Source organism: Schistosoma mansoni, assembly GCF_000237925.1.
Source record: "Schistosoma mansoni, WGS project CABG00000000 data, supercontig 0269, strain Puerto Rico, whole genome shotgun sequence".
In the NCBI taxonomy this organism is placed as follows: domain Eukaryota; kingdom Metazoa; phylum Platyhelminthes; class Trematoda; order Strigeidida; family Schistosomatidae; genus Schistosoma; species Schistosoma mansoni.
In genome coordinates this window covers 45,786-71,441 of record NW_017386132.1, presented here as the reverse complement: position 1 = coordinate 71,441, position 25,656 = coordinate 45,786, and the positions used below count along the sequence as shown (strand labels likewise).

Here is a 25,656-nt window from a genome sequence, read left to right as displayed (position 1 = left end):
CGGGCCGCGACCAACCTGGTGGCCATATTGCATTCGATCAGCACTAAGAAGGACTTGACACGCATGACATTGATCACCACCCAGTGATCGAATCCGCCAGGGAGCATCAGTTCCCTCAAGATTACAGGTACACCTTGCTGACGAGTGCCAAGTAGCACGAAACCCGGGTCCAGGGTTTCCTGTTGACCACCTTCCACCACCATCTTACCTCAACAATACATTCGTTTGTGTTTACTTAATTATACTTGGCCTTAATTGCGTTATTTTGGGGATTCCTAGTTCGTATAATAATTCACATACTTTTACTCATCACAGTAACCATGTTGACAGCTTGCCTGATCTCTTGTTACCAACGTTTATCTAGATTAACTGACTTAAACACTTTAGTAATTTCGTCTCAGTGTAATAAATAATAAGGTGGTCTAGAGGTTAAGGCCTTCTATTTTTAGACACTAAGTCCCAGATCAGAACACTGCCAAGCCTACTTCGGTTTGAGCATCACGGTAGGGTATTATCAGCCCTCAAACCTGGAGTGTGGCGCGTAACCAAGCGCTTGACGAATGAGTAAATGTAATGCGATGCATTCTAAGTTTATTTTCAAGTAAAGTGATCGTGCAGTCAAGGCACAGACGACCTGTACGGACGTCAAGACATTATATATATATATATATATATATATATATATATGATTCATTGCATATGTATATATAAAACGTCTTGAAGTGAAATAAATTATTTAGATTCGATCTACAACCCTCAGAAAAAGGTGTACGAACACGCATATAAGTATATGTGCACACAAAATTCTTTGCACATGTATACGTGAAGTCTGAACAATAATTTAAAACTCGGGAATAATTTCTTTGCTTACTAGGTTGAATGATACCGAGTTTTCATCTATGAGGTTTTCATGACTCTTTCATCAAGATTTTAGGTAAACGTTAGTGTGTGTGTGTGTACACACTGTTATCATTCATAACTAGGCTACTAACTTCATATTTCTCTCTTTGAACATTAAAAAATTTGGATTAGTCTGATTACAGTGCAGCGTGAAGTTCATCTGACTATTATTAGTTAATTATTAGTTCAGTAATCTCTTTTCACAGGCTCAACGTTTATTCATTATTATTCATTAATCTAATGCGATCTTCCAGAGATTGTTGCTCCGTAGGTATATCCACGCGTTATATTTTTCTCTTTTCGTACCACTACTAATTACAATAAGTCAAAGTATTAAAGAGTAGATTGTATACTTGTATGACTATAACTTCACACGAACTCTAACTCCACAACAATAACACGAAAAGTATTTCAAAGCAGAGATAGATTGTGACTACCAGTGGAATCTAGGACGAACGTTTTATACTATTTGGGACTCATCAGCTGGATGAACCTGCATCATAGAGTTAATGTTTTTTCTGGAACTTGAATCCAGTACTGTTCGCTTCATACGCCCAATGAGTTATCCACCTAACTACCGAGTCCAGTGAACTCATCGATAAATAACTTAATAAATTAGTGATATTATTAGGAAGACTTTTACAACTGAAGCTACATCATATACAAAACTCTAGTACTATCCATGAGAAAAAACGAAGAAACAAGAAACTGACATTATCACAACAAATCAGTACTTACCAGACTATGTATATCAACTGATTTGAACACACCGTCTGGATAGACATCAGAGAGAGAAATTTGAGCTATAATATTATCCTCTTGTGAACTGAATGGTATTTGTCTATCTAGTTGAGATTTCATAAACGAAGGAAGTTGCTCGATTGCTTTCAGCGCAGTGCTAAAAGAAAGTGGGTAGAAGGATAGACACAGAGGTAGGCATATAAAAACATTACAAGGCTCACTAAAGCTTATTTAAATAGAGAAACAGAAATGGATTAATTTCTATTAAACTATGACACAATAAACTTACAGAAAGTGAATTCAAATTTACTTATTTATTTATTTAAACACATAAAAATTCGGTACAGGAGGGCACCACATAAATCATTCGATTTATGAGAGCTAGGAAGCCCGGGTGCCCAGACCGTAGTAGGTGGCTTCTGTTATATACTAGGGAAGAAGTAAGTACGGATAACTTGCAGGACCTATTATTGGACTATTATTCTATGTATATTCCTATTGTATAACTATTCAGTAACTAGATTATCTATATCTATATTCATTTCATTACAAGCTCCATTTTGACCTATTGATCATTATTATATGATTTACTGTTTCTAAGTTATACTCAGTTTAGTGATTATTGTCTCCCACGCTCCTAGCCACATTTGGCTTGATTTTGTACAAATATTATTTTCTATTTTATGGTGTGGTGAGGTCTGTCTGTCTGATATATAAACAAAGTATGCTTGAAATAAACGATTCATATTGCCGAGGCTGCTATTAGTGTTCTGGATTACAGTGGACGGGCTAGGCGGATTAAAGACCAATAAGGACGCTAGATTACTAATACTAATCGAACGTCGTTGTCACAGTGTGAAGGTCGTAGAAGTCGTATTCTATTGGCGGATGATTTACGCAAGTTACATCCTTGTTTAATTCGTAAGGTCATAACAAATTAGCGACGACCTTGAACAAGTCATAATAATTGGCTACAACCTTGATCGAGACATAACAGTTTCCTTAGGTCACACCCGGAGCCTTCGACCTAAAGGTCTAATCCAAAAAGCAGTGGAGCATCGTGAGGAGATGCAGTCCCATAGTAGCCGGTGACCAACGATTGGTTCTTACGCTATTCGTTCCCTCAGGATACTGGAGTCAGCCCATGTACACCATTGGTTTGGAATCAAGGTTCCCCAACTCGCCCAGGTGAACACTCCACATCTACCAACCCGGTTAAAGCGCCGGACATTCGCTTTTCGTCCTCTTAATTTCGTAAACAACAGTAATGCCACGAGAAGGCAATGAGTAGGACTTCCGTGGCAGAGGCTGTATACGCGTGGCCATGTGAGAGCATTTGGAGAGGGAGGGTGGACTCTCCTCACTCGGCCGTACCAGGGCATTTGGGGGCAAGTGGAAGCCAGTCGCCTGCCGGAACCCTGAGATTATTTCAAATATAATTGTCACATATAATGACAGAATAGAGTCGTTTAAGTGGCCGGTGGGGACTTGTTCGTTTCAGGTCAGATAACAGTGACCGTCTACTGTAACTTTGCGCAAACTATAACCTATTTCTGGCTAGTACTAACTACCACAACAGTCACCTCCGACGTGCTACCTGGTGTCCTCTCTCTGCATCTCAAACCTGGACTCAGATTGCTCACATCGCGATCAGCTACCACTAGCGTGGTTGTGTACAAGACTGCTGCTCCTTTTGGAGTACCTATCTATACTTTGATCATACTCTTGTTTGCAATAATCATACCTTACGTTCCAGTGACCAACCAATTCGTCCTAAACGGAGCGTGCTAACGAGTTGGTAGCAGCAGCTGCATCTAGTAACTGTCGAAAGCTCTTTCAAGTTATCCAAGTTACGAGCAGTAAGAAGTCTGGTGTGAGTGAAACTTTATTTATTTATTTATTTATTTAAACACATAAATATTGGTACAAGGAAGCACCAGATACATATGCGCCATACAAATCTCATTCGATTTGTGCGAGGGCTGTGATACTGCTCAGGTGCCCGAACTGAAGCAGGTGGTTTTCTTAGGGGGCCACACCCAGAGCCTTCGACCGAAAGATCTGATCCACAAGGCAGTGGAGCATCGTGAGGAGATGCAGTCCCATGGTAACCGGTGACCAACGATTGATTCGTACGCCATTTGTTCCCTCAGGATACTGGAGCCCATGTGCACCATTGGTTCGGAATCAGGGTTTTCCAACTCCCCTAGGTGGACCCTCCGTGTCCACCAACCCGGTTAGAGCGCCGGGCATTCGCTTTTCGTCCTCTCACTTTCGTAGACAACACCCCTGCCACGAGAAGGCAGTGAGTAGGACTTCCGTGGCAGAGGCTATATATTCGCTGGCCATGTGAGAGCATTTCGAGAGAGAGAGAGCGGACTCTCCCCACTCTCGGCCGTACCAAAGCATTTGGGGGCATTCACTACCATCTTGGACGATGGGCAGTTTTCCGAGCAGCAGTTCAGCTGGTCTGCTGCCCCGGAGACATCGGCCAAACTGGCCTGCCCTCCATGGCCTGTGACGACTGACCCACCTAACGAGACGGGAGTCCGCAGAGAACTCCAACTCCTGGAGCGCCACAAACCACCAGGCTCAGATGACTTATTCCCACCTCTTTTTAAAGACGGTGGCGACTTTCTGGTTATGAAAGGGACTGAGTTATTTACAAAGATTCGGCGATTAGAGAGTATTCCAACATCGTGGGATGAGTTGATAGTTATTCCTATCTTTAAAAAGTGCTCACATCGTTTCTGAAACAACTATTGGAAGATAAGTCTACTTTCAATTACGTCCAAATTATTGGCTTCCACCATACTTCGCAGATTGTTCAAAACCAAAGAAAGGTTGACTCGCAAAGAGCAGGCTGGTTTGGGTTTTGCTTGATGATGTATTGACCATTTCTTCATCTCCCACTAAATGCTAGAACACCGTTATGCTTATTATAGGCCGAAAATTGTAGTGTTTCTTAACATTAGGGCCGCCTTCAATTCGTTGGAAAGGACTGTTTTCTGGGATTTTTTGTTAAAGGGTGTGCCTGAGAAGTTTATTAACATCCTGAACTCCTTATATACGAACACGTCAAGCAGAGTGAGGAAATACAAACATCTCTCTCCACTGTTCCATTCGAGCATTGGGGTTAGACAGGGCTGTTCAATCTTACTCCTTCTCTTCAACTTTGTCATCTATGACGTCGTGGAAACAGCTCTGGTGGATGTAAGTAACGGTGATGTGGATCTGTTACCCGGAGAAGACTTTTCGACCTTGAGTATGTGGATGATATTGTCTTACTGTGACATGGTATCCAAGCCATGCAATCCGCACCTAATCAGTTGGCAGTCAGTGTCCGTAGGTATGTCATGTGTTTTGCACCTTCTAAGTTCAAAGTACTTTTACAAGACTGGCAGGACCCTGATCCTGCACTCACCCTGGGTAGTGAGCAGATAAAAGTAGTCGAGAAGTTCGTGTACCTGGATGGTCGCTCACGTGCTGGTGGTGAGATCATTTTGCGTATAGTGAAAGTCAGAGCGACTTATGACAATCTGGGACGTCTTTGGGCCTTCATTATGTTAATCTGGCTGTAAAGGGCCGAAACTACAGCACGTCGGTGAGAACAGTTTCGCTCTACGCTTGTGACCTCTGGCTTCGCCGAGTTGAGGATGTTATACGATTCTGTTTGATCATCGTTGTCTCCGAAGGATTGCTGATATCTAATGGCAACATTATGTTAGTAACGCAGAGGTTCAGGATCGTGTGTTTGGGCATAGTGACGATAATTCAATCAATGTCGCCATCTTGAAACACCGAGTTCAGTGACTTGGATATGTACTATGAATGCCATCCCAAAGGATTCCACATCGCGCATTATTTCTCGACGCTGGGAATGGTTGGAAAAAGCGGAGGTGGTCAGTGCATGACATGTTGTCGTAGTATGGAAGAAAGCTGTACAGAACTGGCTTGTGTTGATCCTTAACGACTCCATGGTTAGGATCCCAGAAATGGTGCGAACCGGTGGTTTGAGACGTGGTTTTCAAGCACACGATTCTCGAGGATGACCACACGATAACATAATATTTACATTCGACATTTAACATCACAGAAAACTTCAGAAACATGGTGGGCGCTATATGTGTGAAACACAGAGCATTGTGGGAGGTAAGATATATATCCGAAAAATAAGCTTAAATGACCCTTACATCACAAAAGGAAGGATGGTGGATTTACTGAACAGCAAATATGGATGGTGGTGACGATGAATTCAATCCACCCATGTTTGTGGGGCAGAACATTCTGTTTGTATCAGGCTCTTTATGGATGAGAACAAGTTAATCAATCTGTGATATTGAGGTTGTTCTCCTACGCTCACCATTCAGACTCATGTTTCTAATTTTTATGCTGGGTCAGCTATTCTACTAAGACAACCTTTAACATGCTCATTCGGACTTTTACATCAAAACTGTGTGGCAGGCATCGGATTATGAAAATAAGCAGACTATAAAGGATATGGTTGTTAGTTTACTTAATACTCTACTTTCTATATGCACTCTCTTTTCTAATAAACAGCCTTCTTCACTCCAACCTTGACTTCCCCTCCTTCATTCGAAACTACTCCACCTTGTTAAATAACACAACTCATTGTTCTTTATTTATGCATTCTCTCATCTAGAGCCCCTGATCACATTTTAATCTAGCAACAAAAGCTAGTATCAATTTAATCTAATAATTTATCATACCTATCAGTTCCACTACTAAATGTTAAACATCGTTTATCGTTCATATCAAAATGCCTTGCTGCTCCTCGGTTTCTCCTTTTTTTCTCTTCAGAAATTTGCTCTGAGGGCGAAGTTGGGGAACTCGGGACATCTGGAACAAACTCAACGTAGGCGCTTTCCCAAAGTAATAGTTCGCACCAAGCGCTCCACAAGTCTTCTTTAAACAGATATAAACTTAAAACGTTGCATTACATAAATAATTAGCACGACCAAAATCCTAATACCATTTTTGCTGAGATTGAACCTGGCGTGCAACGTGTACGCAATGCCCCTTTGGAAAATATTTTGAGGACTACACAGTATATCTGAACGAATGAAATGTTATTAACTGTTATAGATTATATTTACTAAACAACCCTGCTTGTGATGCATACTGTGAACCAGTAAATGTTGAAACTTGTAGATCATGCCTGTAAACATGACGTGTACCTGCCCTTGCAGAAATATGTTATATATTTATATATTTCCCTGGTTAGGGATCCAGAGATGGTGCGACCCGGTGGTTTGAGACATTATCATACGTGACTCACAATAAAAGCCAATGGCTGTAACTTTCTACTTCTTTTCATATGAGTTAAAAGAACTTCTAAAACAGCTTCTCCTATGATTGTTATCATTATTATTTTTATTGTTACTATTAATTTTCACTCACCTTCCTTTTTCAATCCCTTCACAATCTCAATTTTGTGTGGTGCATATGTATTTTGGTATCTCATTGTACCAATCTTTACGTGCTTGAATGAATTTATTACAAAAAATAGCATTCTACGAAAAATGTTAACATTCGTGTACTCTAACAAACACAACATTCGTAGGTTCTATTTGTCACAGATTGATTTAATTTCGGGTACCACTGAAAGGCAAGGACGACTGGACAGCTGTTTTCTCCTAGTATAGGACTATAGCAGTCTGCATCACACCAAAGGTCGAACCCAGAATCTTCATGTCTCGCGGCAGACGCTTGATTATCAGAACCAAGGAGTCGGCGCCCAACAGTACAATCCCGAATCACTTAGTTTGCGATATACCTTGACAACCATACAATGAGGTAAGTGACAATTGTTTCAATCTTGAAACATCTAAATCCCACCAGTTACGAATTCTTATTACTACTTTTTGAACTGATCACAATAGCTTTACCTGGAGGAGTTTGATTGTGAGTGGTTTAATTGGCAAGCTGTAGCGGTCACATATCGATCTTAAACGGGATACTATTTGACAAAACATTTCATTAACTCAGTGATTTTCAACAGAAATATGTTTCGCAAATTCAACTACTACTTCGAGGGACTTCTGAATAGACCAGCCTCATTGAATCCACCGGACATCGAAGCAGTACACACAAACCTTCCTATAGATGCCACTCCACCAACGATCGAAGAAATCAAGATGGCCATCGGACAAATCAAGAATGGGAAAGCAGCAGGGCCTGACAATATACCAGCTGAAGCACTGGATTCAGACATAGAAGTAACTGCAAGCATGCTTCACCTTCTGTTCAGGAAGATTTAGGAGGAAGAACAAGTTTCGACAAAATGAAAAGGAGAATACTCCACCAAGATACCAGAGAAAGGAGATCTGAGCAAACGTGTAGTGACCTGCTTTTCTCGACGAAAACGCGATTGGTATAATGGAAGCAATTATTATTATAACCAATTGTACTAGTGATTGTTCTACTGTACTCGTTTTGTTTAACTATATCAAAATCACGTTTCGTTCGGTTGTACATCTTGTCCACTCGAACTTTCTTACGCTCTGCCCTTATTGCCTGTACTAGTTGGCATGTCTTGGTATTCTATCGATACCACGACATTGCCGATAAATACACTTTATCTGGACCAGTTACAGCCTTCTGCTTTACGAGCTATCAAAGGAACCAAGTCGATCTCGGGCGCATAATCTTACTGTAGTGGTGATCATAGTCAATCGAGACTCGACGCCATCTACAAACGTATGAACTACAGAGCCATCGTATTAAAGCGTGATCAGAGTCCAAAGATGTATTCCAGTACGAGCGACAATCTTCTATTGAGCCTTTCCAACAATGAATGATAGCAATATGGTCTATTTGAGTCCATCGTTGGTTTGGTGGAGGAGGTCGCCATGTTAGACGATGTCTCTCCTTATGCCTAAAATTAGTGTTTGCTAAAAATCAACGATTCTCTGGGGATAGTTGAAACAGACGATCACCGTTATCTTTTCGCTGAGCGGGGATACTAAAATACCCACCTAAATGTCTTTCTGTTTGGTTTAAGCTTCCTACTTGGGCATTAAAGTCACCCGCTACGAGTACTATATCAGAGCGCTTTTGAAGAAGTTCAGAGTGCTTTCTGGAAAAGTCATTTTCCACTTCATCCAGGCTGCAGTCAGTGGGAGCGTAGGCAGAAACGACGAAAAGGCCCCTATCCTTCCGAGTTCTTACGGAACCATTTAGCCGGACAAAACACAGGCAACTGTTAACGGGGATCCATTCTAATAGTGCTTGTTCTGCCGTTGTACTAAGTGCTATGCCTACTTCTGCAAGTTCACGAGAACTAGCCATAGGGTTGCCAGATACACGGTGGGTGTATTTCGTCGGCTGTCCATTTTGGCGAGGTGAGGTCAAGTGAATGACCACACTAGAATCCTGTATGCGTGTTTTGGGGACACAGCGTTCATCAATCGTACGAGATTCTAGGGTCTTCGCCAAGGAGGCCTGTTGGCCGATTTGACCACATTGTTGTGGTTGGCGCTTAAAGAACGATTTGTTCGGTTAGTTATGGATATGAACAACATCTGTTCATGCAAGTTTGCAGGTACATCTTGTTGATGAGTGTCAAGTATCACAAAATCTAGTTCGACCAGGACTTCTTGTCGACTACTTCCTCCTTGCAAAGCCACCATCATCGATAGCTTTTACACTTTCAATGTGTTTGATGTCATCGCATCAGCTTTCTTGACAAATATTATTTGTTAATTATTGAACTCTGGCGAGAGGAAACGAAACGAGCGCAGTTGGTGCAACACTATGATTGTATTGACCTACTATCTGTCAGTTTACGACTTTTCAAATTTACCCCATAAGATCTAACTAGGTGTTGGTGAATTAAAATGTTATTTTGCGTACACTGTTTTGAAGATGTATGTTTACTGAGCCTTATGCGTACAATTTTATATTTTCACTAAAATATATTGAATTTCAGTTAAATTGCTTTCACTGACAAATCCTTGTAGAACAATGCTTGAATTTACCACACAATGACAATCGTCAGTATATCACTCGAAAATCGAAGCCAAGTGAAAAAAGGATTGCTTTTATATTTGAATACGTTGAAAATGGCATTTCGATTAGTTTCAGCTGTTGACTTATTGAAAACCATGAAACAGTGGGTGTTGGTATTTCATTCACTTTTGACACAGTTCAAAATGTGTACACCAACGAATTCACATTCAGTCAAATTTACACTGCAGTCCTTACGTGCTTATTAGTAGTGTGTGACAGTGGGAAACACTTCAGTATTCTTCTACACCAAATTAAAGTTAAATTTAAAATTGTATATGTTTAAGTTGACCTCTAATATTTCAAGGCAAAGCCGCCTTTCGAGTTGTAGACATTATTACTCAGCTTTTAATGATGAAGCTTCTCATGCAATCTTAGTCTTCTTTCTCAGCGCTAGAGGTTTGTTCAGCGTTTGAAACGTGATAATGACTTTATCGAACTCTGGAACACAATTGATTACTGTTTATAAGAAATGATTTAACAAACATTTTAGTAATTTACTATGCTTTATTTATATGCAAATTAAAATGTAGCAAGCGCTTAACGAGAAGGCATTTGACAGTGTGGACAGAACACTATGGAAACTTTTTTGACACTACGGAATTCCTGGGAACAATGCCAACATTATCCGGAATTCATACGACGGACTACAGTGTAAGGCGGTTCGTCGAGGACAGCTGACAGATGCATTTCCAGTAAGGATCGAAGCCAGACAAAGCTGTCTACTCTCTCCCTTCCTCTTTCTTCCGGTGATTGACTGGTTTATGATGACTTCGACATCTGAGGGGAAATACGGAATACAATGGACATGTCGGAATCAATTATACGATTTGGACTTTGCAGATGACCTAGCCATCCTATCACATACACACGAACAAATACGGACGAAGACAACTAATGTAGCAGCAGTCTCTGCATCAACATGCCTCAACATGCACAAAGGAAAAAGCAAGTTCCTCAAATACAACACGGAGAACGCCAAGCCAATCACACTTGATGGCGAAACTCTGGAAGATGTGGAAACATTCACGTACCTGGGAAGCATCATCGACGAACAAGGTGGATTTGATGCAGATGTTAAGACGAGGATTAGCAAAGTATGGGCCGCATTCCTACACTTGAAGAACGAATGGAACCCGAAACAACCGTCAACTAACTTCAAAGTGAGAATCTTCGATACGGACGTCAAGACAGTCCTACTGTACGGAGCTGAGACGTGGAGAACTACTACAACCAACATCGAAAAGGTGTAAGTATTTAAAAACAGTTACCTACGCAAGATACTGAATGTCCGTTGACCGGATACCATCAGCAACAGCCCTCTGTGGGAGAGGACGAACCAGCTTCCAGCTGAAGAGGAAATTAGGAAAAGACGTTGAAAGTGGCTAAGACATGCATTGAGGAATTCACGAAGCTGTATCACGAGGTAAGCCCTCACTTGGAATCCTGAAGGGAAGTGGAAAATAGGAAGGCCAAAGAACACATTACACCGGGAAATAGAAGCAAACATGATAAGGATGGATAACAACTGGAAAGGATTGCTCATGATAGGATTGGATGGAGAGTGCTGGTAGGCGGCCCATGCTCCTCCACGAGGAGTATCGGTCGTAAGTAAGTAAGCGCTCCACCTTAAAACCACTGAGTCAGGATCCAATATTTCATATCGATACCTTTAATCAATTCACAATATTGTATAACCATCTCCCATTGGCATTAGCAGGTTACTAATGCCTGTCCTATAAATCGATTTTGTTTTCATATTTGAATGTATATTCATAATTCTAGCCAAGGTAAAATTGATGATTCATTGGATATTAATTTTTGTTCTGTTCTAGCGTCGATTAGAATTACATCGACGTCGCGGACGTTTGTGGGCACGTTTGCGTCGAAATAAAGAAGAGGCTAGACGTTGGACACGTCTAGTTGAAATGTGTATAACTAATAGTCTAGAAATAATGGATCCACAACCAGCTTATCCAGCATTAGCATCTCTTACGGGATCAAGAACACAATTTTTGATAAAAGAAAGAAAGGTTTTTGATTTGTTTTTTCCTCACTGTAACTCCGATGTGATAGCAAAGAAAAAGCCCCATTTTTATATTGTATTGATGCCCGTGTGATAGGGCCGTTATTATAGCAGTGGTTATATGTTATCTAGTCCGATTACTGATTTATTCGCCTAGATTAACTGTATAGACTAAGTTACTCTTTCTGACCATTAACTCAATGACAGTGGGACTACGATAGAAATACATACTTAACACCGATTAACCCAGGAGAAAGTTTCTCACACTCATCTGCTCAAAGCCCAAAACAAAACAACACAACAGGCAGATAAACTTCTTCAGCATCGTACAGTTCAGTTCATGACTCAGAATTCACGTAATAATATAGAATAGTTTCTTGACCGCGCATCAGCATAAATAAGAAATTATAGTACGAACGAAACTATATTATACGTGGAAAAGTGACTACGTAGTCGATTTTTAGTTAATGAATCATAACTTAGGGGAGGTAAAACACAGAACAATGGTACACAACGGAACAGCACATCCATATGTTATCTTCCTATCAATCTTAAATTCCAATATCTCTCCATGTATACTTTTACAGTCTTCCTTTTTGAACCTTGCTCTTAAGGCTTAATCTTTCTTTTTATTTTTGCTACTAGATTACTTCGCTCTAATTTTCTGTTTAATTTTGTGGTGCTATTCAGGTTGCGTCAACTTGGGCAAATGAACATTTGTATCATACTTTATGTCTATAATGTATTTCTATCGAAAACGTAACTAATTTATATAATGTATTTCTATCGAAAACGTAACTAATTTATATATATATATATATATATATATATATATATATATATGTATATACTCGGCTTCCGACTATACTGTTTACTTGAAGGCTAGTGTTACTCACTACCCGGTTGTAGAAATCACTATTTCTTTAGTATTTATGGTCATACTCTTTAGTTTTATTCGTGTAGAAAAAACTACTTCATTACAGAAAGAAATTTACCACACTCTTTTCCTTTCTTTACTGATATTTCCTAGGTCATATTTGGTCGTAATTCATTCGTTTGTCAACCGCATATCGATTTATCAATGGAAGGTATTGACAGTGGACGTATATCACGTTGTCATGGTCAAATACGCTTAAGTAAAGATGGTATATTTTGGTTAGCTAATTTTTCATCTCATACTGTTTATGTTGATGGTAACCCGATACTAACAGGTGAGTTTTTGACGGTAATAATGTTTTTCTTCTCACCTGTATTTATAAGTTTATAATGCATGTGTATGAGCAGATTGTGATTCTGACGTTAAAAATTGTCATCGTATAAATTAAAACACAAATAGGCGGACAATATTGTTTTCAAACGAGTTCTTCGTCAGGTTGTACTCTAATATATACCGATATGATAATAAAATGGAACTATTTTGTTTTCACGATATAAACGATAGTACGACTGGCGATCAAGGTTTCGCTAACACTATATTGTATAGTAGATCGATATGACACCATACAGATTGAACCACGTTTTTCCAGATATATGATTCACAACCACAGTAAGAGAACCAGATCATAGACTAGACAGTACTTTATTCAACACAATTACAAAGCGGTCTACACTCAGTGAGTTCAGAGTAGAAATCAATAATAGGAAGGAAAATCACCAAGTAAGTGGACAATGTGAGCCGAGCATCTGTCTGTCTGCGCTTGGCTACCAATCACTTCTTACTTCCACTAGCCACACACATCAAATACAAAAATATTTATTTGGGTATAGATGAAGAAACATTGAATTAATCAAAGCAGTTTACAAACAGGTGATAACTACGAGACGGGCTGCGTAACCAAACGTAGTCAGTAAGAAATACAAATACAGATCGTAAGGTGAAGACACTTATAGTGTTGATGGGAGTAATAACAACTTTAGTCAGTGCGTCAACATGGGGCATAGGTCAAAGTCTTTGACAAATAAACGTTAACAAATCAGTGTGAAACTAGAAGAATCTATTGACTATAGAAAGACAGAGGAGCCTTTTTTAATGCAAATTTCTACTTAACCAGCCATCTTTCCCGTCTACTTTCTAGGTGAGATGTAATTCCATGTCACATTTATCAAAATGGAAGTGATTGTCAAGTGTACTACACGATAAAACTAATTTCTTTATTGATAATGATGATAGTGCATGTACAGTTCTTTTCTCTTCATTTGAGTGACTTATAGACCACAACTTTGTATCAATGTTCTCTCGTAACTTAAAATATCTGTAACCTACCCACTAATCATACTTGTTTCTCGAGGACAATGAACATAGGAAAAAACAATCACTCAAGTCGAAAAGTTAGAATTAGTCTGCAATTTAAAGTGTTGGTGAAGACTCGAATAAGATACAATTCTTCTGAATAGCTTGAGAAACAATGCGATTCTCTCCCTCTAAACACAAAATGTTACTTCAGTGTCAGCACCCGAATTAAGGGAGGGAAGTAGTTGAAAGTATCGACCGCTTCACTTAATTGAGTCCTGATGGTCTGGTGTTTGACAAATTCTCGACACGAATTCAGAAAATCCGGTTGACTTTTTTCAGTTTCGGTCACCTGTGGTATAGGCGAGATGTCCACTTTCCAACTGAAGGGTGACTTTATTACACAGCACTTTCCTCGGTCCTACTTCATAGGTGTGAAACATGGTGATAAAGAATAGAGGATATTTGTAGGTTACTAGTACTCAATCATGGGTTTCTTGAAAGCATTGCTCGTACATTTTAGGACTATCGAGTTAGCGACTCTAAGCTTAGACTCACAGTACTAGGTAAGTATGGCAGGTCGACTGACGGGGTAGTGAGTGTTTAAGGTCAGGATATATATTAACCATGGCTGTCTATCGGCTACCTCAACACACAATAACAACCGGTGTAGGATTAGATTAGAAGAATGCTAAGGGAGGGGAACGAAGACATGACACCAGTCCATGAAGTTATTGACAATTAGATTGGGCCATGTAGACAGGTGCGATCATCTGGTTGAAATCCGTGTGGTTATCATAACCAATTGGGGAGCCTGGATTGCATGGCTGAAATTTGTTCACAATGATTCAGCTGCGTCCATTCTGTCTTTCCTTTGATCCTTAGTTTATAAATTCCTTGTAAATCTTCTCACTAATTTATGTTTTCCTGAGGCGTATTTCCGATGCCTAATCTTTTTTAGTACCACTAATATTGTCACTAACTAAACTACCTTGGGATTTTCCCTGACAATTTAATCTCATTGTTCTATCGGGGTATGACAACTAAAAATGTGGATTATTAAGGATGACGAATGTGTAGTTGGGGATGAGCAGAACATCTTGAAATGTAGCGCATTTCATAATTTAAGAAAAAAACGAATGACTTGATGTTGGCCAAAGTATAACAAAGTTTGTATGTTTTATGTATAAGGTGAGTTTGTTTGGATCGATATCAGTTTCTTCAGTCATACAAGGGAAGTGTAATTATACACATTTTGGTAGATCACTTAGGACTTGTCATATATATGAGAAGGCATTATTACTCTCACAACAGGTGTTTCGGTTTATGCTACTTATGTTAAGTAGTATGTTACACAATTCGAAATTGTAATTCCTAGCATCAGAAGATTACGTTGAAGAGAACAAGAAAGTGATTAGAGAGCGATTTCAAAGAAAACAGGATTGTAAGAATGATGAAGCATGTAAAGGACAAATAAAGGGAGATGTGCAAATAGTGTATTTAATGTGTGCTTTTCATATTTTGCTTTGCCCTCCCTGTGATTTCACGTTGAACAATAAATTGGTTATCCCTACTAAGTCTTCGTTCACTTCACATCAACATTACAATCCCCATTCTCGGTATCCAGGGTTTGAGGAAATTGTAGAATTTTCACAGCATAAGTCATGAACTTACCTTATCTTGACCACCGTTGGATGCCGGGTGAGTCGTCTAGAGGTTCCACGCAAGACCGGTGGTTTATTGTTCGACCACCGGATACGGGTTCATGGATGCGCACTACTACTAGGACGAAACAGCTATGCAGTGCTTTCTGGTTTCAGTGGATGCCTAAATTAATTTGCTTCGTGATATCAACATTTTTAGTCCGTATTTATTTCTGTGTTTATGTGGAATCTGGAATGACCATTCCATCAAGTCATCTGGTCTCAGTAACCTGGTAGATAACGCGTTGGACATTTAAAGAGAAAGGTATTTTGTTCGACTCCTGAATTGAACATCAACTCTTGGAGACAGGGACATCCAAGTGACGAGTCTCAAATAGGACGAAATGCGAGCTCACTATTTCATTGCTAGCCGCACTTCATCTATGCTATGGATCTGTGCCTTATTTAGTTCAATGTATTCGACAGGAAACTCTGAAACTATTTTTGTATTCATTGTCGGACTTTTTACCAAGGAGCATTTGCCGCAATCTGCACGGGGACTGATGTTAATGTTTATGAGATTCGAACCTATATCATTAGATAAATACGACACTGGTTACTCGTACTCAGAGATCAATCGATTTAAATATGTTTGTTTACTCAGCTTTGGACTACATTATCTTGTGTGTGAAGCCTTGTCACATTATACTACCTTTCTATCCAAACAGAAGTTAGTATTGTTCGAATTTGAACTTATAAACTACTGGTTGCGACCCAGGTGTTTGATCATTATAAACCCGCCATTTTTACTTACAATGATTTCTTAATTCGGTTATCTGACTTTTATTCCCTTATTACTAAAACTTCACACTCGATCGTTTGAATATTAAATATATGTTCCTGATATCCCAATATGTAGAGGATTGTATTTCAGACGTTTCGTAACTTAATATAAGTCACTTCTTCAATGTAAATAAGTGACCGAAATAAAACTAACACAAGATTATGTAGTACAATATAATATATTACCATACAAACTTGTTCATTTTATTTCAGTCATTTATTTACTATGAAAAAGTGACTTACATTAAGTTAAGAAACGTCAGAAATACGATTTTCTACTCATTGGGATATCATAAAAATTTATTTAAACACATACATATTGGTACAAAACGGCACCAGATACATATGCGCCACACAAAATAATGAAAGTAGGAAGAGAAGGGATGAAAAGATAAGGCGGACTGAAATGTACAACCAGAAGACTCTTTCAGTTGAGAAAGTTAGAACCACTCTTTATGTAGAAAGTAAAAGAAGGTTACAGCAGGTTCGCCACTGGCTTCTATTCTGAGCCATATCTGATAACGTCTCTAGCCAGTGTGTTGCACCATCTCTCGGACCCCAGCCAGGGAGTCGTGAAGGACCAACAGAAGCTAGCCCTTTGCAGCTTTCTTTCATGCCACGACACCATGTCATACACTGACCACCTCTCCGCTTTTTCAACCAGTCTCAGAGTCGGCAAATAATGCACGACGTGGAAGTCTGTGGGACGACATTCGTAGAACATGTCCAAGCCACCGAAGTCGGTGTTTCAAGATGATGACACCAATTGAATTATCGTCTCTGCGCCCGAACACACGATGCCGAACCTCTGCATTCTTAAGATGGTGTTGCCACTGGATGTCAGCAATCCTTCGGAGACAACGATGATCGAACACAGAGAATCGTCTAACATCCTCAATTCGGAAAGGCCAGGTTTCACAAGCATAGAGCAAAACTGCTCTCACCGATGCGTTGTAGATCCGACCTTTTACAGCCAGACTAACATCATGAAGGTGCCAAAGATGGCCCAGATTGGCATAAGCCGCTCTGGCTTTCATTATACGTGCATCGATCTCATCACCACCAGCACTTATGTAGCTACCTAGATACACGAACTTCTCAACTACTTCAATCTCCTCACCATCCAGGGTGAGTACAGGATGAGAATCCTGCCAGTCTTGTAGGAGTACTTTGCACTTGGAGGGTGCAAAGCACATACCGTACCTGTAGACACTGATTGCCAACCGATTAAGTGCGGATTGCATGCCTTGGGCATTATCGCACAGTAAGACAATATCATCCGCATACTCGAGGTCGAGAAGTCGTTCTCCAGGCAGCAGATCCACACCGCGATTACTTACATCCATCAGAGCTGTTTCCAGGATGTCGTCGATGGCAAAGTTGAAGAGGAATGGTGAGATCGGGCAACCCTGCCTAACCCCACTGCTCGAATGGAACAAGGGAGAAAGGTGGTTGTATACCCTCACTCTGCCTGAGGTGTTCGTATACAGGACCTTTAAGATGTTAATAAACTTCTCAGGCACACCGTTCTTCAATAGACAATCCCAGAGAACAGTCCTGTCCAACGAGTCGAAGGCAGCCCTGATATCAAGAAACACTACGATTGTTGGCCTGTGATAAGTATGACGTTGTTGTAACATTTGGCGGAGGGTGAAGATATGATCAATGCATCCTCGACCAGAACGGAAACCATCCTGCTCCTCGCAAGTCAGTCTTTCTCGGGTATTAAAAAACCTACGAATAATGACAGAAGCTAATAGTTTGGACGCAATCAGAAGTAGACTTATCCCCCGATAGTTTTTACAGGAACAACGTGATTACTTTTTAAAGATAGGGACGACTATTGACTCATTCTTTGATGTTGGAACACTTTCTTGCTCCCAAACCTTTGCAAACAACACCGTCACTTCCTTAGCCAGAAAGTCACTACCATGTTTAAAAAGAGCCGGAGGTAAGTCATCTGGGCTCGGTGATTTGTAGCGCTTCAAGAGTTGGAGTTCCTTGCGGACTTCCGCCTCGTTTGGTGGATCAGTCGTCACCGGCCACGAGGGGGGGCAGGACAAACTGGTTGATGTTGCCGGAGCAGCAGGCCAGTTGAACTGCCCTTCGAAAAATTCCGCTCATCGTCCAAGTCGTCGACAGATGTTAGTGATTGGCATCATAAAAATACATTAATTATTAACCTCCTACCCAATGGTCAATTTATTTGAAACTATCATGTCCTACCTTGGCATCGATCCCATCGTTCGATGTTTATCCGTTGGTGCACAATATCACCATCAACATTCATACACAACTAGACATTACTCATAATTGTGCAGATAAGTACTGATTTCTTTTGGTTCTAAAATTGAATTTTTCTTTTACTTGGTTAGCGCGATTATTAACACTCATTTTGAGTGCAAGAGTGTGCTTTTTCCGTAAATTTCATGCTTGTAATTTGTTTTGCATGATACTACGTTTTTTGTTTGAATAGGATTCAATTGTGGTGTATTTATCTTTACAAATTAAAGGAAAATACTAATTAACATTCTGACAAAATATACATATAATTTAGCCATTAAACAACAAATAATATTTTTGCATCCCCTATTTAAAAATTGTTTATGTTTGCATCTGTTTGTTTTTATTCGTAGTAGTTGAAAAAACAATCTATTCAGCTGGCTGAAAAATGCTATTTTAGCATTTCCGTCAATAGTTCAGGCACGTTTTGACATAGAAATCAATCTAGTATTATTCAGATGACCATAAAATTTTCTGTCAACCGATAATGACTTGTCAGTAGAGTTTATGTCAGTAAACTCAAGGTCACATATCCTACACGGCTGATTGAGCTTGACATACACAGTTCATAGTACTTGTATGCTTCCTTAGTCAGTTTTTACGTTCCCCCAACCAGTAAGGATTCTTCAATCTAGGGTACTTAACGGTCTATGAACTCGAAGCCATCAAACACAAAACACTGATAACAGTTCAAGGCAAAGTTTATGCTGAATTCTGAATAAGACTGATCATCGTAACCAATGGTTGAAGACTCTAGATGACATGGCTCAGAATCGATCACAATGGCGCAGGTGTATACACTCTTTATCTTCCCTTAAACCTTGAGATTAAAATTGCTTCATAACTTTCTTCCTTCCTATACTATATCCTTATATACAACCTATCTTTTATATACTGCCACCACTAAATTAAGTACTTCTATGAATCCGGTGTTGATCTTGTTGTGCTAACGACGAGGTATGGCAACTTAAACCGATGCATATATGTGCCTGGTCCTACGTTGTAGCTGACTGACTGACTCAATAAATGAGAAGCCAAATAATCATAATGATTTGAGGAAGTTGTCGTCCGTAATGCTGGGTAGATTAATATGTATCAGAGCGCGCCTGAATTACTCGGAGTTCCCAGAGCTCTTTAAGCACCCAGCTGTATCATCTAGTAACGGGGTCGAACATCGGACACTAACACTGTGAATATGTACATACTGGCATGTCCGGAGGTTTTTCATGACTGATACTAGGATTATAAAGGAGATCTTCACGATTAGACGTATGATTTTCGGCGAATTGGGTAAAAACCAGGGTAGCAATTAATAACACTCCTTCCGCTTCAGAGTTCGACAAGATTGGTATGATTTCATGACTGTGGAGAGTAAATGACAACGAACTTTTCTTAGTTCGATTTAGTAGATTACTAGGAAGGAGATATAGATGTGTGATTATACGCCTGGAAATCCTGACAGTACATTTGTAGGTGATGCATGGTTTAAACACCGACTCGTTCGATATGGCATTGTTATGTTTTAATGAGAGATGAGGTATGTAAGCAGAGATATCTGGCAGTAATAAGTTTGAACTTCGTAGGAGCAGTCTTCGAATTACGGCTGTTCATGTAGCAATGAGACCAGCGGAAATCCAGTTAACCTCGAAACAGATGCAATGACACTGCAATCTTCTATTGTCTAGCTACTGTAAGGTATGGGAATAAATCGATCGATCGATACCGCGGTTGCTGCTAGTAATCCCTAAGGAACAAACGTTACTTGATGAAGCTTCCTATACTTATCTCATAGAAGTGCAAATAATATTAAACAATCATCCTATTAGCACCCTCGACTCAGGATGTGAATCGCAGTAATGTCAGTATGCAATCTCGATCGTAGCTGCTACCTTGACGTGGTGGTCGGACTTGCCTATCGTAATGACCCAATCGGATGGAACATATGTTCTTGTAGGTTCTACCATGCCAGACAGGTCGATTAGAGAATGGTAAGACTAAAAGCAGCAACTCAAGGTCTGAGCGCGAGGTCGTTCTGCCGACTGTAGAGGGGTGTGACAGCAGCAAGGTATTTCCCTCGGACAACCAGCATCTGCTGCGATACTGCCTTCTCACAAGAAAGGAAAGGCTGACCCTAAATATGTCACGCCTCGCCTTTCCGTCTCCGGCGGTAAGGCCCTCTTAAGAGCAGAGATAACACGTCAAAAACCCTCCCACTTAAAGCTGTGCGCGACCGGCCTCAAGCAGTTGTCCCTTGGGCTCTGCAGTCACGCTCCCAGGTCGTTAAGACCAACACTAATCCAACCTTTTTTTCAGGTCCCTCAAGAAATACTCTTCCATGGTGTGGGCAGCCGAGAAATGATATTAGCCCTCTTACCCGTCACAACACAAGACCAAGTTGGTCACATTCAAATCCTTTCTACACCTAATAACTTTCTCATCTCCACGACTAACCCTTCTCACGTCCCTTTATCACTTCTCACCGTTAGGGCTAACGATTCGAGTACGCGGGACGTTATTCCTGGTCTCCTGAAACTACGCTCTGAACTACATATAGGAACTTTTAACGTCCGAAAGTCGTGCCGAATAGGACAACAGGCCTCCTTAGCTATGACTTTAAAATCTCGTACCATCGATGTGTGCTGCGTCTCCGAAACGCGCATACAAGATCCGAGTAGCGTCATTCGATTGACCTCACCATATCAAAATAAAGAACCACCTCGATTCACGTTTCGTGTATCTGGAAGTCTTGATGCTGCTTCCCGTGGCCTCGCTGGCGTAGGTATAGCATTAAGTGCCGTGGCAGAACTAGCTCTTTTAGACTGGATCTCAGTAGACAGTCGTCTGTGCTCTGTCTGACTAAACGGACTCGGAAAGATAGGGGCACTCGTCGTCTCTGCCTACTCTCCCACTGGCTGCATCTCGGATGATGTAAAAGATGAGTTTTACAGAATGTTTTCTCCGATAAGCTAGGCGTTGTGATGTAGTAATAGTGGCAGGTGACTTTAATGCTCAAGTAGGTAAACTAAGCGAAAGGGAAAGACACCTGAGTAAATCTTATGGTGTCGTGGCTGAAAGAACAGATGATTGCGACCGTCCGTTGCAGCTCTTCTCAGATAACCACCTGTTTTTTGCAAATACTAACTTTAAGCACAGGGAAAAACGTTTTTCGACATGGTGACCCCCGAAATTCGTCCCAACGTTGGAAGTGAATAAATGACATTGTTATCAGCCACCGATGGAGGGGATCGATAGACGACTGTCGCTCATGCATAGATTTAGATCATGCTCTAGTGCGAGCACGTATCTGTCTGCATCTTACCGGACGTAGGAAAGACGCTGCAAAGAAGACTCTTAGGGTTCTACCTAATGATAGGTAAGCTAAGAATATATTTCAGGAACAACTAAAAGCATTTAAGCAACCATGTAAGTTGTGCCCACCCTGGAATGACATCCGAAAAGCTGTGGAAACAACAGTGATATCCGCTAGTATGGTAAACCATAAGGTTATGGAGAAACACTGGATCTCGGCAGCATCTACCCTACTGATAGATGCTCGAAAACTAATCCCATCTGGCTCTGAACGTAACGAAGAGCGCAATCAACTTAAGTGTAGGCTAAGAAGAAGCCTACGCAATGATCGCGAGCAGTGGTGGGTAGCGAAAGCAAGAGAGATCGAAAGGCATCGGCAATAGGCAACAGCGGACAACAGTTCAGATGTGTTAAAGAAACCGGTATTAGGAATCCAACTGTCAGCGAAACTATCTCGGTAAAAGATGGATATATTATTCATTCTCAATACAGAAGAGTGGATCGATGGGCAGAACACTTTAGGGATCAGTTAAATTGGCCTTCAGCCACACTTCGGTTTCCCACGGACCCCAGTCGAACTGAATGACAAGTTAGTGTAAGTCCTCCAACTCTTTACGAGGTTGAAAAAGCTATAAGAAATCTGAAGCGAGGGAGAGCAACAGGTCCTGCCATGTTTACTGCTGAGAATTTTAAGGATGGCGGTCCAGTACTAGCAGCAAGATTGACTGAGGTCTTAGGTAGAATCTGGGATCTATACGTAATTCCATCTGACCTTAAGTCATTTTCCTTATTCTTAGGTGAAACAGCACACAATCAAAAAGTCTTGATTTACGATCATTCCCTAACATTCGTATTATTGTTGTATGTCAGCCTGTAGTAACAAAAATTCTATAGTCCGCAGAATGGTACTGATGAGCTTAGCTAAGATTTCGACGATTCTGACTACATATTGATTTGCAAACATCAACTATTCCGTCATATTTACAAATATTTATTTATCGACTTATTATTATTTACTTCGTTTTTCGTCTTGTTTTTTCTTTATCTAGACGAAGAAGTTGAGCTGAAGGATTTCGCGACAATTTTAATTGATCATATCACGTTGAGATTTGATGTGAATCATGATTACGTGAATTGGATATGCAGCAATTATAGTACTATTTCCACCACTACTAATAATATTGCTATTTATAGTTGCGATGATAAGAGCCATACTATTGACAATAATCATTATGATGGCGACAAAACTCTGATAATAATATAGAGGAAAGTATTTCAGAAGGAACTCAACTATTCGACGATAGTCAGAGTGAATTAGCAAAAACCACGAAATTAACAGCATTATCACATAATAGTCAAGCTATAAACACCCACACAATGAATGATCGATAAACTTCAAGTGAATACAAATAATCCTAGACTCATAATGCTGTTATTTGGTGAACTATATTCTAATTTGTGTGAATAATTTTTTTTAATAAGAAATATTCTGCTCTGAAATTTACTATCGAGAAGTGATTTCTGAAAATTATGGTCGTTTGTGAGATGTCGATGTGTATTTTACTTAATGGTGATTTGATTCTCAATTTTGTCAGTTTGCTGTCTGATATATACGTTAGATCATATTTATTTTATGTAAACACATAAACATTAGTACAAGGCGACACAAAATAAATATGCGCCACATAAATCATCCAATTTTGTGAGCGCTAGAATACTGTCCGGGTGCCCAGATCGAAGCAGTAGATCATACTAATTGAAATCAATAAATTCATCGACCGATTTATCTTGTTCTGTCTTAGTAATATTGTTTTAACGCATTCAGTCAAAATAGAACTGATCCTAGGTGTTTGAAGGCGGTAGTCATTAGAAGTCCGAATCGTTCTAGATTTTGCGCCAGTTGTCACTTATTAGTAAAGTTTACATGCAAGTGTTGAAGTAGTATGGAAGTTTGGTGACATGGCTAGAGGTATACGTGAGATTTCATTAAAAGTTTAGTCAGTTATTCGGTCAAACACAACGTACAACATGACTCATGTACATCGCTCCAAACTGTCATACCCCAAAAGAACAATGAGATTAAATTGTCAGGGAAAATCCCAAGGTAGTTTAGTTAGTGACAATATTAGTGGTACTAAAAAAGATTAGGCATCGGAAATACGCCTCAGGAAAACATAAATTAGTGAGAAGATTTACAAGGAATTTATAAACTAAGGATCAAAGGAAAGACAGAATGGACGCAGCTGAATCATTGTGAACAAATTTCAGCCATGCAATCCAGGCTCCCCAATTGGTTATGATAACCACACGGATTTCAACCAGATGATCGCACCTGTCTACATGGCTCAGCACCATCCTTACGTCGACGGTGATTGACTCCCTCCGTAAACTTGAACCTTCCAAGGAAGAGTCCTTGAATAAACCAGTGGTTCCCGAAAACCCTGTACGAGGTTGTTCCCATGTTAATAGGGGAGGAAAAGACCAAGCGCCACAGCTGAAGTTGAACATCCCAAGTATTTTGCCGAAATCAATTGGTGACTTGGTCGCACAGTCTACCCCCAAGACTGTCCGCCCGGTCATCAACAAGCCTAGGAATCGAAAATGCTCGCCGACCTCCAAACAACAAGGTGCCGAACTTGGACGCACTGGAGAACACGGGAAATCAATAACGATGCTCTGGGGAGAATTGAACAAGAAGCTGGAACTCCCTAGAACAGAGCTTTTTATGGTCACACGGCTCACTCGGGGGCAGGACTCTAACCACCAAAACCACACAAAGCTACTCCGTGTAACACTTAAGAATGCTTCCAACGTAGAGGACGTCCTGCTAGCGAGTAACTTATTGAGATATGATGGGAACCTAAGGATATTGCCCGACATACCGTATTCTGAGCGAAATCTCATCCGGGACATCCCTTAAGAATCTCGCGAGGCGTTTTTCCGCGGAAGAAATATCATTGTGCAAGGTGTGCCGGAAAGTACCAGCCCAGCCCAAGCAAACTCTGATATTCGGGAACGGAAATTCATTATGCATTTCTTGAAACTCAAAAACATACTGACTCAACAGGTGATGCGACTAGCCAAGAAAAAAACATGTAAAGGACAGGGACTACCAACTTGGAAAACATTGTATAAGTAGGTCACCTGTTCACTCACGTAAGGCTCATACAAATACATAGGAAGAAGCTCACGCGTTCCAAATTGAAAGCATAAACTGCTTACATATGAACGCTGCGAGTTTGTCAAACAAAAAGGGTGAGCCATGTGAACTTAGCAACGCTAATGATGCTCATCTGATAGGAATATCCGGAACATGGATACCTTCTCAGTTTGTGAACCAGGAGCTAGAAGGACTTGTAATGTCTTTGATTTGCAACGACAGGAAAATTAGAATGGGGGGGCGGGGTAGCATTATACATTCGATCACGCCTGGAGGCGCAACGACTTCACAGCCAAGAATTTCTCAATCTTGATGATGGTTCTCGGTACGATTGTCTACCACCTCAAGGTGTCTGGTCGGCGTCATCTACAGGAAGCCCACTGCTGACATCGAGTACGACAATTGTTTGCTGGAAGGATTAACCCGCTCTACGCGTCTTGGATTCCCTCATATCCTGATTCTAGGGGACTTTAATTTTCCTAGAATCAACTTC

The 25,656-nt window shown here is 40.4% G+C and overlaps 2 protein-coding genes across 2 annotated transcripts; one reads left to right on the top strand and one right to left on the bottom strand.

Moving 5' to 3' along the window:
- Positions 1–1,617: 1,617 nt before the first annotated feature.
- Positions 1,618–1,761, bottom strand: Smp_173770 (hypothetical protein; the record flags this gene model as incomplete). The annotated part of the gene is made up of 1 exon (XM_018792475.1): positions 1,618–1,761. One exon carries the CDS (start codon positions 1,759–1,761, stop codon positions 1,618–1,620), a length of 144 nt encoding a protein of 47 aa, XP_018644403.1.
- A 9,836-nt stretch (positions 1,762–11,597) lies between these two features.
- On the top strand, positions 11,598–23,787 carry Smp_173800 (hypothetical protein; the record flags this gene model as incomplete). Its single annotated transcript, XM_018792474.1, has 3 exons — positions 11,598–11,702; positions 12,726–12,906; positions 23,050–23,787. 3 exons carry the CDS (start codon positions 11,598–11,600, stop codon positions 23,265–23,267), a joined length of 504 nt encoding a protein of 167 aa, XP_018644407.1. The 3' UTR covers positions 23,268–23,787.
- Between the last annotated feature and the right edge of the window lie 1,869 nt (positions 23,788–25,656).